General features: G+C 47.8%; 1 protein-coding gene across 6 annotated transcripts in view; it reads left to right on the top strand.

The window, feature by feature from the left end:
• The first annotated feature begins 712 nt into the window (after nt 1–712).
• The window catches only part of CCDC85A (coiled-coil domain containing 85A), a 215,713-nt gene continuing 201,495 nt past the window's right edge, over nt 713–14,930 (top strand). For 2 of the 6 annotated variants that reach the window (XM_043917971.1, XM_043917966.1), the window contains exons 1-2: nt 715–1,779; nt 9,520–10,480. In XM_043917971.1, coding sequence (XP_043773906.1) covers nt 1,522–1,779; nt 9,520–10,480 — 1,219 coding nt within the window. In that variant the 5' untranslated portion in view covers nt 715–1,521. Of the gene's footprint in view, nt 1,780–9,519; nt 10,481–14,930 lie in introns of all 6 variants that reach the window. The other 4 variants (XM_043917970.1, XM_043917967.1, XM_043917969.1 and 1 more) reach the window with 4 other exon arrangements.

The following is a 14,930-nucleotide window of genomic DNA, read 5'->3' as shown; positions in this document are numbered from 1 at the left end:
AGACTCTACACATGGACATCACCAGATGTTCAACTCCGAAATCAGATTGATTATATTCTTTGCGGTCAAAGATGGAAAAGCTCTATACAGTCAGTAAAAACAAGACCGGGAGCTGACTGTGGTTCAGATCATGAACTCCTTATTGTCAAATTCAGACTTAAATTGAAGAAAGTAGGGAAAACTAGTAGACCATTCAGCTATGACCTAAATCAAATCCCTCCCTAAGCAGGAGTTTTTATTTTTCCCTTAAGGCTTTGATGTTTTTCAAACAAAAATATAAAAGATCCAGAACCTCCCCTTAAGCTTCTTCACTAAGTAGTGGGTTTTTAGACAAGACAGAGGCCTGCTGTGGTGAGTGTGAGGGTGTGTGGTCCCTAAAGAGTACTGCCCAGAAGCCTCTTTTTCCCCTTCTTAGGGGGTTTTCTTACACGTTCCTTCCCCACAGCCCTCTGATGTCTTTGCCACCGACCTCTTCTTCCGTCCTCCAAAGTATACTCAGACGGTTACCCTCATGTCGTCCTACCCATCTTTTCCTGAACCCCAATTTCTTCAAGTAGCTCTCATTTTGCTCACAGCTGTTTCCCCTCCCCGGTAACGAGCCTGGCAGGCAAGGGGCGGAGGGAGCAGTAACTTCGGTCACACGGTGGCGCCCGCGAGCCTCCCAAAGCCCGAGCGTCACGTCTGTCACACTTCTCCTCTCGCCCCGCCCGCGCCGGGGCGCAGGACGAGCCGCACCCCCGGCCTTCCCCGGCGGGACAGCGGAGAGCGTGCCTCGGCATCCCAGCAGGCAAGCGAACGGCTGCAGCTGCGTCCGGCCCGCGCGGGAGGTGCGGCCGGCTGCGGGCGGCCCTGGTTCCAGGCTCCTCCTCCTGCCGATCCAGCCTTTTCCCACCCAGCCTCCACCCCTCCTCGGCTCGGCGCTGCAAATCCTAGGCTTCCCTGGGAGCGGCGGCGGGAGCAGCGAAGGCTGTCGGAGGAGCGCAGCCGGCCGTCCGCACGGATCACCCGGGTAGCAGCGGCGACAGCGCTAGCTTAGCTCCGGAGGTGCCGCGGGGCCCAGCGCGCCCCTGCGAGGCTAGGAGGCGGGGGCTGCAGCTGAGCAAGGGGGAAGAAAGTGAGCGTGTGTGCGTTGTGTGCGTGCGAGAGTGTAGGGGGCGACAGGCTCGAATTAGGGCAGCAGAGAGGGCAGGGGAACCGGGGTGCGGCTCCCCAGTGTCTCCCCCAGCGGCACCCGCTTCCCGGCGCCCCTCACCATGGACCTGAGCGGAGTCGGGATGTACCTTGGCCGCAGCGCGCGGGTGGCTGCCCGGCCCTGGGGGTGCGCGGGCGCGCGCGCGGAGATGGCGAGGTAGGATGGCCGTCCAGCGCGACCCCTGCCGCCCCAACCCAGCGGCCCCTGGGCGGTGCAGCTGACTCGCTGGAGCGCACAGGGGTGTGGGCGGAGGCGGCCCCGCAGCGCCCGCGTCTTCGGGAGTCGCTTTGCCTTTTCCACCCACTCGCACCTGCCACCGCGCGGATACCATGTCGAAAGCGGCTGGAGGCGCATCGGCGGCGGAAAGTTGTCCTCCAACCTCTGCCGGCCAGTCTGCGGCCGCCGCCGTGGAGGACCTGTCCAAAGTGTCGGACGAGGAGCTGCTGCAGTGGAGCAAGGAGGAGCTGATCCGCTGCCTGCGGCGCGCTGAGGCCGAGAAGGTGAGCGCGATGCTGGACCACAGCAACCTCATCCGGGAGGTCAACCGCCGCCTGCAGCTGCACCTCGGCGAGATTCGCGGGCTCAAGGTGAGCGCTGCGCTCGGCAGGGCGGGGAGCTGGGCACCCGGGGAGGTGGGGCCAGACCACTTTCCCTCCTCCCGTCAACAGGTAATGCTCCCCATTCTCCCTGTCTGCATCACCCGCTCCTCTTTCCGAGCCCTTTGGAAACTTTTCCAAACTTCGGAGACATTTGGTTCCCTCCTCTTCACCATATGGGGCGCGCTAGCGTCGAGCTCGGTGGTCCTTCGTGGCCCCAGGAGCATGCTCCAGGGATGTCGGAAGGCTGGGAGGTCAGCGATAGGCAAGCGGAATTTTTAATTTCCCGGGAAACCTGGAAAATCGGTGCTTTGGGGAGCCGGGTTACAGCCAGGCAGGAAACAAAAACGAGCGAAGGGTTGAGTCCAGGGCGCCTTCGCTCTTGGGGATCAGGGGTACGATACGGTTGCTCTGGCGCCACGACTTCCCCATGGGGCATAAGGCGAAGAAAGGGACAGCGCTAGGGAGAGGGACTGACGGAGCGCCCAGGGTGAAGCCCGGCGCCATCCCTGGAGCTGGGCTATGTCTCATCTTGCAGAGATTTACCTCTGACTTCCCGTTCTGTTTTCTACCTGTTCCGATGCTTTCCTTCTCCTCGAGTTAGACTGGCATCATCTGGGGTTGCCCGACCGTACCATTTGCTCCCGATTTGATTATAAGTTCATCTAGCCTGGGGTGAAGGGCAGAGGGACTCAGTGCGGGAAGCACAGGGTTTTGAAATGGTACCTCAAGTGTCAGCCAATGATGCTTTTCCTTTCTTTGCTATTGGGGAAAGAAAAGAACAAAAGAAAAGCAAAACAGTAAAGCCCCCAATCCCCACTAAGTTTCTTTTCGCCTGGAAGCCTCTGAGTGTGCCTGCAGTGTGCCCGCCCCAGTGGCTGCCGCAGATGAGTGGTGGGGAACCGCCCTGCCCGTGTGTACCACAAACTTCCTTTCCTCACTGCTTGCGCTGGTGCCTCCTGGTATTCCTTCCTCTCATTGTTCTTCTTTTGTTTATAGGAAGCCAGACACAAACGAAATCTCTGAAGGAACCTGGGGAGCAAATCCCCGCAGGCACATGCTGTTCTTGTCCCCTTTCCACTCCCACCCCACTTCTCAGGCCCTAGATGCTAACCGAATTTCCTCAGCGGTCCAGTTCTAGGATTCTGGGGCAAAGGGGAGTGGGAAGGGCAGAAGGCAAGATGCTCACCTGGGTGCTGGGCCCACTCCGGGTGGAGATGGCCCTGCCCTGAGGCTCCAGCTGACTGTCATATAGTGCCTAGAGTGGGTGCAGTTGGGGGAATCTCAGTTAGAAAAACCCTAAGGCTTAATCTCTCTTTTGGTTTGATTCATTCCTAATGGACTATTCATTAAGTACTAGACTCTTGGGGGATTAGAGGCAGGCCAGGGTAGTGGGGAGATCATCTCAGAGGTGGGTTTGCATCTACAGTAGAATCCTTATTTGGCCAGGTGGATGAGCTTGGGTAATTAATTTCACAGAGCTTCATTTTACTCATTAATAAAATGCAAATCATAGTAACCATTGCCTTGGGGGTTGTGACAATAAATTATAATGTAGGCAAAGGTTTAATTCTGGACTTGTCTACAAAAATGGTGGTTATTGTCATCAGGTGACGATGCATAAGTATGTATAGCCATGCATCTTCTGGATCAGTCCCAGTTTCCTAGGCAAAGCTGGACCCAAGTATAGTTCATCGTCCTCCAATTTAATCTTCTTCTATGGCTTGAACTATAATAGGACTTGAAAGAGTTTGTAATTAATTTCCTAGAGGTTTTGATAGTGTGGAGCATTGACATAAGTGCTTAGAAATACTTGAAAGTTCTTTTCGTTTGTGTGGACTGTGTGTAAGTCTATGTGTAAGTGGTGTGGGGAATGGGGGACCTGGTCTTGATTCCAGTAACCTCATTTAGAGGAATACCTATACGGCCAATTAAGAGCAGCTATTACACCCCAAGTAGTCTCCCTTGTGGCTGGAATTCGAGACCAGTCCACCAAGTTCAGAAATGACGGGAGCAGGTTACTATCTGACACAGCCTCTACTCCTCATCCCCATCATTCCTCCCCCCAGGGCTGTGGTAAAGCCCTGTCAAGGGGTCAGCCATCTTCCTTCCTTTCCTCATCTCAGCTCAGAGCTTCCATAGACACCATCCTGATCCATAAATGTCATTGACTGAATAAGTAATAGTACATTTATTTTCATTTAATTGGAAGGAAGGGAATTTATTTTTTGCCCTCTGTTGGTTTGGGACTCTCAGCTGAAGACTATAAGTTTGGAGTAATTAAGGCCATAACACTTTGCTTCCTTTTTTTTAATGTCTCTTTCTGTGAGCTGCCTTTGAAATTGCATTTCAATATTTTGAAGGCTACTAGGTGGTACTGTGGCTGTGGACATGGGGAGATGGAAACATCATTCTCATCCTTTGAGGGGCCTGTGACTCAGTCCAAGCACTCGCTTGGTGGTGCGGGGTGGAGCAGTAGAAAGTGAAAGGTTTTGGGCCCTGATGATTTGGGTAGCATAGGCAAATAGCTCACCTCTTTGAGCTTTTGTTTTTTTATCTGCTAAATGGGTATATTATTTCTGCATGAAGTTTGATGAAGATTAAATGATACACAGATGAAGAAACCCAGTGAGGTTCAATAGCTTTCTTAAGGTCACACAGATATGAAATGATCCAAGTAAGCTGATTTTTTTTCTTTTGACTGGTTGACATTCTCTGATGGGGATGCGTCTTCCTAAAAGGGGTTCGAGAAAGGAGATTCTGGTTAGGGTGCTGATGTTGAAAGGGATGAATTCCTGAGAACCACATTCCTGCTCTCTGAACATGTGCCAGCACTCACAGAGCTCTCTGGCCTAGAGTTTTGCCAGGGGAGGTTGGGGGCAACTGAATCTCTATGGATTTATCTGCAGCACATTAATTTTCCTCCTCGCTCTCCAACACACTAATTCCCCATCCTGCAATGATGGAAAAATAACGAAATAATTCTTTAACCTCAATTATAGTACTTGAGGTGTTTCCCTGATGGTGCAGTGGTAAAGAATCTACCTGCCAATGTAGAAGATGCAGGTTCAGTCGCTGAGTTGGGAAGATACCCTGGCAACCCACTCCAGTGTTCTTGCCTGGAAAATACCATGGACAGAGGAGTCTGGCGGGCTGCAGTTCATGGGGTCATAAGAAAGTCAGACAGGACCCAATGACTGAGCGCGCTCACACACACACGTAGTACTTGACAGTCCTATGTACGAAATTTGGGATGATGTGAATTTCAAGTGATTATACATTTAGTCTTTTTAAAAGCCTACTTTAGACAAATGGGTAACATCTAGTGGCCTGTTGCAATGTTAAAAAAACACTGTTTTGAAAAAGACAACCCAAGTCTTAAAGTGACAGATTTGGAAAAACTAGCTCACAAGGTTATTATCAAGCCCGTTGCTTAGCTATTCATTAGAAGGCAAAGGAAATAGCTAAAAATTGGAGAGTACATAATATTTGCAAGAGCCCAGGTGGTGCTAGTGGTAAAGAACCCACATGCCAATGCAGGAGACATAAGAGATGCAGGTTTGATCCCTGGGTTGGGCAGATCCCCTGGAGGAGGGTATAGCAACCCACTCCAGTACTCTTGCCTGGAAAATCCCATGGACAGAGGAGCCTGGTAGGCTACAGTTCATGGGGTTGCAAAGAGTCGGGCATGACTGAAGCGACTTAGCATGCATGCAATGAAAAAAAGGAATAGTGAATAAATGAAAAAACGGGGATACTGATAAAACTGAATGAGGCAATACCAGTCCCTTCAACCTCAACTAGAATTCTGACACTTGAGCAACACAGGTTTGAATGGTTCAGGTCCATTTTTACAGGGATATTTTCACTAGTAAATACTGCAGGGGCTATGATGTGCCATTGGTTGAATCCATGATTGCGGATCTGGTGTGTATAGGGCCGACTATAGGTTGAATGGCTTTCAACTTGGCCAGATGTCAGCACCCCTAGCCCCCAGCTTGTTCAGGAGTCACATGTATATATTTCACACCATTTGGGAAGCAACCCATGGTGGCACAAGTCCTATTTACTTCCAAGTTCTGGAGGAAACAGGAATAGTTGTAGGATAGTCAAAAGGTAATATTTTCACATGGAGATTCAGATGAAGAAGAACGTGACTCGAACTTTCTGTGAAATACCAGAATTAAGCTAAATGTGGAAGAATTTTTGAAGCTGAGAAAAGATTGATTTTGTTTAGCATTATTTTCTCAGAATATCCACAGCTTCTGATTTTCCATAAAGCACCCGTCTCAAGGGATAATTTATTCTCTTATTACTATAGGCTCCAACACAGCAGGAGCTAGCAGAAAACAATGAGAAGCCTTTTGTCAGTAGCTAGAGCTGTGTCTTGTTTGGATCACTTGCCTAGGGCTTTAAAGGGTTGGGCGCTCCATCAACACCTATTAAGCATTCACTGTGTGTAGTGCACCAAGTCAGATGAATCAAATATGCAAAGAAAGACATTGAAATGGATTCTTGCCCTCCAGAAGCCATCTACAATAGAAAAGAAAAAAAAAATGATGCCCAATGAGTGCTCTAGGGAGTGTTTCTCACAGGCATTAAGCAGTGAGTAGAAATTTATCATTCATTCTTTCAGACCTGGTGCGCCTGCTTACCTGGTGCTCTTCTAGGGCTGGTGGAGTCTTAGAGCAAGCTCTCCTCTTAGGCGAATTCACAGACAGGACAAGGTCGTTTTTTCTAGTTGGAAAGGTAGACCTAATCAGGGTTCCTAGTTAGCTGGTTCATAATTAGAGGGAGCTAAAGGACCCTTGTAGCCCAGTCGGTAAAGAATCTGCCTGCAGTGCAGGAATCCTGGGTTTGATCCTGGGTCGGGAAGATCCTCTGGAGAAGGAAATGGCAACCCACTCCAGTATTCTTGCCTGGGAAATCTCATGGACAGAAGAGCCTGGTGGGCTGCAGTCAATGGGGTTGCAAAGAGTCGGGCACGACTGGGCGACGAACACTTACTTACTTACTTACTTAAAGGTAGAAACGCAGGAGAAAGCCTCTCAGGCCTGGTCCAAGGGTTTCTTCATTTTCCCTGGCAAAGGGGAGGTGATGGAGGCAGGAGAGATGTCACCTGCAGGGAAAGTGTTTGAAGATCAGTTTGGCCAGGGAGAGCTTGAATTGGAATGAATGAGGGAAGCTAGGGGCTGGGGCAGATCAAGGCTGGGAGGCCTGGGGATGCTTTTGGAGACAGCAGGCCTGAGGTCAGAGGTGGCGCTGAGAAGCGGAAGAACTGGATGGGCATTAGAGAGAAGGAAACAGAGCCGTTGGTAAGGCCAGGAGTTAGAATCAAGTTGAAAACTAAGCTGCACTGATCCTCTTTCTCCACAGGCCTTGAGACTCACTCCTGCCTTAGGCCTTATGACTGCCGGGGGGTGCCAGGCATGGTTGGCAGATGTTTTATGGTTTACTTTCTAGTCAGTATCAAGGAAAGTGTTGGAATCAGTCTGAGTTTGAGAGAATCAGGTCCCCTCTCCGAGTGCCTCTAGTTCTGGGTTGTCTGACAGTCACAAGACCAGAGGTTTTCAGGCTTTGTGAAGCAAGGGAAATCTTAGGCAGCTGCCTAAGGATGGTGCTGCAAGAAACAGCTACCCCTTTAACTATGTGTGAATGGAGACTAAATGGGGATTTCACAATTAATTCTGAATGCCTTGATTTCAGGTATCCACAGTGGGGGTGCTGTGTGTGGGATACACAGAGGTGAAAGGAATAGATGGGTCTCCATTCTCATGACTTTGGTCCTGTGAAGGAGACCTGACCAATAGTTACACTCAACCATATGTGATTAGAAGTTGTAAAAAGCCCAACAGAGGGAATGCTGAAGGGGTCCAGCACAGAAGAGGACTTCCTTTAGATTAGTGGTCCGGGATGGCTTCTATGGGGAAGTGTCATAAAGGCTGTGTAGAGGCTGGGAAGCATCTGAATGAAAGGGGGATGGGCTCGTCCCTTGGGCCTGAGACCAACCAGCATGGGTGGGGCTCAGCGCATGATGGGGAGGAATGGTCTCACTTTGTCCACTGCCTCCGTGGGTAGTAGCCGCCAGCATCTCCCTCTGCCTGGACTTACCATGTAGCCTGCTAGCTGGTCTTCCAGCTTTCACCTTATCCTGTCTCCCTCACTTCAAGTCACTCCCTCCTCCTACCCCCCAGCAAACTCTTTTCTGCACACAACACTGGTGATTCTTTATAGAACGAATCACATCATGTCAGTCCTCTAGCCTCAGCTCTTCAACAGTTCAGAATTTTCCTGTGGCTGCTGTGGCCCACATTCCCTAGCCCTGGCACCCACCCACTTGGACCTCGCCTCCCAGACCGCCTTCCTCACTCTGCCCCTCTTGCTCATTCCGCTTTAGGTCTGCTGACCTTGCTGCAGCTTGAGCCACACTTGTCTCAGGGCTTTTACACTGGACTTTCTCTCTTTCAACAAATGTTTGCTCCTTGATTTCACCCAGGTCTTTGCTCAGATGTTTTCCTTCTCTGCAGAGGTGCCTTCTCTTTATAGATAGTATTTTTTCACCTGCTTTAGTCTTTTTCCCAGCACTTTTTACTATATGACGTTACGTTCTGTAATTTTTGCTAGTCTTTCCCACCAAAATGAAAGCCATAGGAAGGTCGAGGTCCTTCAAGGTCAAGGTCCACAGTCAATGTCCTTGCTGTGCCCACTGATCTCTCCCTAGCACCTGGACTAAGACCTTGCACATAATAGATGTTTACTAAATATTCATGAAGGAATCACCATTCATGCTGGAGAAGTAGGGCAGTTAAGAGGACTGGGAGCCTTTTGAGACTTACAGGATTTTGCACTTTATCCTAAGGGTAGTGAGACCCTTTTAAGGGTTTGAAGCATGGAGGTGACAAGGTAAATTTCAGAGGTAGAGTTCAGGAGATGTGTTTGGCTTGCAAATGGGAGGTGAGGGAGAAGGAGGTGCCAGGCACAACTACAGATTTTTATGAAGAGAAACAGGATGGGTGGAGGTGGCGTGTGCTGAGAGGTGTGATTTGGGGTGGGGAGTCTGAATATAACACAAGAGCTTGAATTTCCATGAGATGTGTGGGAGACCTTTCAGGGCTGGGGGTGGCAATAAGGGGCTGGATGTGCAGGACTGAAGCGCCACCAGAGGGCAATTATGCTGCTCCCTAGAGAGGGATGGGGCAGCGCATCCCATGTCACGGGCTGAACACCAAGGCTGTGTTTCTTATTTGCAGTGGTGAAAAGTCTGTTGCTTCAGAGCTTTTAAGTCTTTCACAGGTCACAAGCAGCCATCTTTCTTCCTTGAAGGTGAGGCAGGGACCCTTGTCTTTTTTCTTTTTTTTTTTGCCGATTTCCTGTTAATGAACTGGCTGCTCCCTGAAGACTGACTGGATGACCTTGGACAGGTGAAGCTTTTCGAGGTCCAGTTTCCCATTCTGTAAAAGACCCATGATAACCATTATCCCCTGAGGGTTTGGTGAGAAGTAGATGAGATAATGCAAGTAAAGCAGGGGGCAGGGAGCATAATCAATATCCATTATTTTTATTTTTACGGATAGCTAGGCATCTTTAGCTTCTGCTCACCTTCTCTCTTCCTCCCCTAACATCACAGAGAATTCACCCATTCCTGACTCCCAGCTCCCAGGAAGTGTGAGCCCGGTGCCCCGGCCCATACATGATCATACCTCCCTTGAATGGCTGTGTGTCTCTTTTCAGGATATTAACCAGAAACTCCAGGAGGACAACCAGGAACTGAGGGACCTCTGCTGTTTCCTGGATGATGACCGGCAGAAGGGCAAGAGGGTGTCCCGGGAGTGGCAGAGACTGGGCCGGTACACGGCGGGGGTGATGCACAAGGAGGTGGCCTTATACCTGCAGAAGCTGAAGGAGCTGGAGGTGAAGCAGGAGGAGGTGGTGAAGGAGAACATGGAGCTCAAGGAGTTGTGTGTGCTGCTGGACGAGGAGAAGGGCACGGGCTGCGCGGGCAGCCGCTGCTCCATCGACAGCCAGGCCAGCCTGTGCCAGCTCTCCGCCGCCACGGCACCCTACGTGCGGGACGTGGGCGACGGCAGCAGCACTTCCAGCACGGGCAGCACTGACAGCCCGGACCACAAGCACCACGCGGGCGGCGGCAGCCCCGAGCACCTGCAGAAAGCCAGGCCGGAGGGCAGCCCGGAGCACGCCAAGCACGGGAGCGCCAGCCCGGAGCATCTGCAGAAAGCCAGGGCCTCCGGGACCCCAGATCACCCCAAAGCGCTCAAAGGCCCCAGCCCCGAGCACCACAAACCCTTGTGCAAGGGCAGTCCAGAACAGCAGAGGCACCCACACGCAGGGAACAGCCCGGAAACGCTGCCCAAGCACGTGCTGAGCGGGAGCCCCGAACACTTCCAGAAGCACAGGCCCGGGGGCAGCCCCGAGCACCCCAGGCACAGCGGAGGAAGCCCCGAGCATCTGCAGAAACACGCCCTTGGTGGGAGCCTGGAGCACCTCCCCAGGGTCAGGGGCACCAGCCCCGAGCACCTCAAACAGCATTTCGGGGGGAGCCCTGATCACAAACACGTGGGTGGAGGCGGCGGCAGCGGCGGCAGCGGCAGCAGCAGCAGGGAGGGCACCCTCCGAAGGCAGGCCCAAGAGGATGTGTCAGCCCATCACCGGAATGTCTACAGTGGCATGAACGGTGGGTCAGTACGTGCTGCGGAACTGGGGCAACTCTGTAGACAGTTAAGGTGATGAAGGGCTTGCCAGCCACGTAAGAAAGTGTGGGTGCCAGCAGGCGCTGGCCTGGAGGTGGGTGGGGAAGGGCAGCATACTTTTGCCCCCAAATTATGATGCGTGTTACTCCCCCTCCATTTGTCCTAGTTTTATGCATTTATCAGGTAGCCTGGAGAATATTGGGGAGGAGGGGGCAGGGGAAGGAGAGGAATAATAATTCTGTGGGACCCTGAATAGTCAGGGTGAGATTTTGGTCACTGAAGATAAAAATAGAACCAATCTAAGATTGCTCTATCTTGAACATTTTCCTAGTTGTGTGTAGTTTCCTACAGGGCTCTGCTGAAACAGGTGACCAAAGGTTTCTGAATCCAGTTAACAGCTTATGTGCAGGAAGAAATAAGTATTTATTATGAGAAACAATAACACTAAAAAAGAACTAGGGCATCCTTAAATGGCTTGAAACTGGGTTGCCACTGCCTGTAAACATGCCTTACTTTACCTTGAGGATGTTTTGCATTGTGTTGGGGACTTCAACAGGAATCTGTGACTTTTCTTTCCATCTGGAGTGCATCAAATGATTTCCTTCCCAGTTCAGTCAAAACCCACCCAATCCTCTCATAAAAGTCCCTCAAAGGTATTCTGAGTAGCATACTCTTTTACATTGCGAGTCATCTTTCTGGTTGTTTAAATGTTCCCTTTAAAATGTACAGATGTGTTTGAACATTCCTTTGCTTTCCAAAGCATTAACAGCCACTACATTTGCTGAAGCAGCCCTAAACCTGACTCCAAACCTTTTGGAAGAGGTTTAATTTTCTGCATCTTGGTTCTGAAACCACTTTGAACGTGAGAGAAAATAGTTTTCTGTTTTTTTAAAAAAAAATTCTCACAGTTCTTTTATGTTACATGTGGCCGAGTTAGAACTAAAATGACTGGCTTTATGAAGTGGAGTTTTTGCATCCAAAAATTTTCAGTATCTGAGGTTTTTCACTTTATCTGAAAGCTGCCCCAGAGTCTGTGTGAAGTCAATTCTGAGCAGTGGTCGAGGCCACCAATTTTAGCAGTGACACAAAGAGGTAAAATTTCAATATTATACTTGGGGATTTACCTGTTGGATTTCATTTCATCCTAATCTTATAGTGCTGAAAATTGACTCCTGAAGCTTGGCTTCTAATACATCCAATATTTTAAGCACAGATTTGGAACTGGAAAGAGCAGGAAAGGGCAGATGCTGTTGCTTTCTCAGTTGTGTGTGCTGGGAGGTGGAAGCCAGAAGAAGCTAATTCACTGTTGTGTTGAGGCCACCGCCTGGCTGGTGGGGGCTTTTACTTTGCTGATTGCGCCCTCGCTTTCGCTTGCTCTTGCTCGGGAGGTGGAGGAGCAGCCTGATGGCAGGGCAGCCTCAGCTCTGCAGTTCTCACAAGAGATGAAAGTCTCTTAAAAAGATATTTTAGTTGTGTTGCTATCAGAGGATGTATGTATCATCAGCTATGAAACTTGACTTCGGGGGTAATGGATTAACGGGAAGATAAAGTTGATGACTTTTCTATTTCTTGATTATTTTTTAACTAGCATGAATAGTAAATGTACACACTATTTTGAGGAAATTTTGTGTCTTGAACCAAAATAAAGATTACTTAAGGGCAGGTGGTTCACTTGCAAAACAATTATTCTTGCAAAAGGACTTATTTAAATAAAGAACATCTCTAAGTTGTACGATTTAACTTACCAGAAGGGATTTTAGGTGCAATTTTTAAGCAATTTGTGCTAAGTAAGGTCTGTCTCTAGATTGAGAGGACATTACATCATGGAATCTTATTGCCTGAGTTCAGACTAATTTCACAGGAAAATTTTTTTTTTTTAATTTTTTAATTTAAAGATTTGATGTAACATAGATGTATTCTTTAGAATGAAACCATAGTTTCTTGTTTACTTCAAGTTTTCCCTTTCAAAAGTGACAAATCTTCTGCAGTTGATATCCTCACCAAAGTGTATTTGTAGTCTATTTGCATTGCATTTTTATTTCAGTAATTAATTGGAAAATGAAGAGGCACGATGAGATGTTTATGGATCATCAGCCTGGAAACTTGGGCACTGGTAGCTTGTGTTTAGCCTGCTGTTACAAATTAATTTTTTATATGGATGGTAAGACATGACTTTTCAAATTTTTAAATCCCCACACACTTTGGTTGAATTACTGGCTTATAAACAGATAGGAATCAGCAGCGAGGTAAATCCCAAATTGCAAATTTGCTGAGTCATTTACAGAGTCCTTCCGTGTGGGGTTGGAGTGATGGGTGTTTTGGATGAGCACTTAAATGTTTTTGCTTGAACACAAAGCAGGTGAAAATTGTGAGGGAATCATTTTGTGTGATTTGGGAGGTGTAGCAGCATTCCCGACTTACTGGTCTACTGGTAAGCCACCCCCAGTGGTGATGATTGTATCTCCAGACGATGGTCAGAGGTTCCTGGGGTAGCGAGACAGCAAGATTGCCCCTGGTTCAAAATCACTGCTTTCGAGCAGCGCTTTTTAGTTTGGCTGCAGGTTAAAATCACTGGACTGACTTTGTAAAAACACTGGTGCATGGACCCCACATTCTGATGAACATTGATTTTTTTCTGGCACTGTGCTGTGGGCACATTGTAAAAAAGAACCCTTCAGGTGATTCTAATAAGCAGACCAGGTGGAAGCCCCTAGTCAAGGTGCGTGGTTGTTGGATAAGATAGGTTGGTGTGAGTGAAGCTCTTAAACACCTAGGCAGCCTGGGAAGAAGGAAGTTCTTTCCTTTGCTGACCTCCAGAACTGAGAGGACTGATCGCAGCAGGTACTGAAAAATTGCACCCCTCACAACCCCAGCCCAAGGCTATCTTTGGGGGGTGTGGGTTGAAAATTTGAGTTTTTGGTGGGTGGGATTATTAGGTTAATTTGGGGAAACTGACATATGAATCATTTAAGGCTACTTTTTAAAGCCTTCACGTCGAGATAAAGAAGCATGGGGGTTTCTAACTTATTTCCAGTGCATGTAGATCACATGGCATCTGCCATCCTAATGGCTTTTTCCCACAAGAGAACCCCACATTTCAGATCTCTCAGTTTATAGGTTTTACCTTGAGTTTTAAGATTGCTTCTAATTCTCTGTTGAGGTTACTAATGAGTAGATGAAAGATGCTGATAACACAAAAATGGCCTTGTCTGTTAGGAGTGAGATAACCTGTGTGTGGGAGAGCCCAGCACTGAGTCCAATAGTGGTACATTACAGCCTGAGTGATCGCTCTCATCAATCTTTTATTTTTGCTTAGAAAAAGTCAGACCATCACTTATGAATGCATTTGGACAACAGAAATTGACTGTCTCTTGGGAGAAAAATGTCAGCAGTTACAGAAATACTACAGAACTGATTTTTAACTGAGGTTCTCTGAGTATATTTTCTATTGTGTGAGCTGACACAGAGACGGTTAAAGGCCTTGATAATAGTTTTTGATCTTCAAGCTTCAGTATGGTAATTTGGTAGCCTTATATACACTTTGATAGAACATCAATTTTAAGACTTTTTGAAAAATATAATCGATTATACTCTACCTGTTTATTCAAAGCCTGTTGCATTTATCATAAGAATAAATTTGATTTAATGACATAGAATGCTTAATATTGGAAATACAGTTTAAGATATTGCAAACTATCTGAGGGGCAAACTATTATTAGAAAACCTAAATGGCTTACAGAGGTAATTTCTGGTAGAATGTAAGGTTTTCAGCTGCACTGGCAATAATAGCACAAAGCTATTAACATTCTTGAAATCTTGGGGACCATTTTAATCTTCTAAGGAGATTATCTGTATCATCTATATGCTCTGTGTGTTTGTGTTTATATATATATATATTTCAGTAACTTTAATATTATGTTTAAATAATGCCAGCCATTCAGCTGATTGATTCTGCTTAGCAAACATCTTTAAATGCATTGGGGTTCAGTCACATAAGCTGTGAAGCTGAAGATGAATTACTCTCAGCTGATCATGGTTGTGCTCTTTAGACCTAGTTGAAATCAATTAAACATTTGTAGTTTGGGGTCCATTGCAACTTTTCAGAAGATACGCACAGTAGGAAAATACCCTTGAGTTAGTAATGCTTTCATCTTTTTAACTGAAATGATTCAGAAAAAGCCTAACTTACAACAAAATTACGGTGACTATTCCATTTCATCCGAGAAGTCATTTTCACAAGTGTCAAATGAATAAGACAGAGTGATTGCTATAAGGCTCTACATTTACTCATAGTAATGATAGATTATTCTGGAGACGTCAGTGTGGGGATCATATTAGTTAAGCTCCACTGCTCAAAAGTAAGAATGTGAAGCCAAACCTTGCAAAAACTGAAAGAAAAGTTTTGCTTGTGTAGCACCATTGGGCTAGTGTGTG

This window comes from Cervus elaphus, chromosome 11 (genome assembly GCF_910594005.1).
Source record: "Cervus elaphus chromosome 11, mCerEla1.1, whole genome shotgun sequence".
Lineage (NCBI taxonomy): Eukaryota > Metazoa > Chordata > Mammalia > Artiodactyla > Cervidae > Cervus > Cervus elaphus.
The sequence above is the reverse complement of the archived record's forward strand: the minus strand, read 5'-3'. Positions and strand labels throughout refer to the sequence as shown.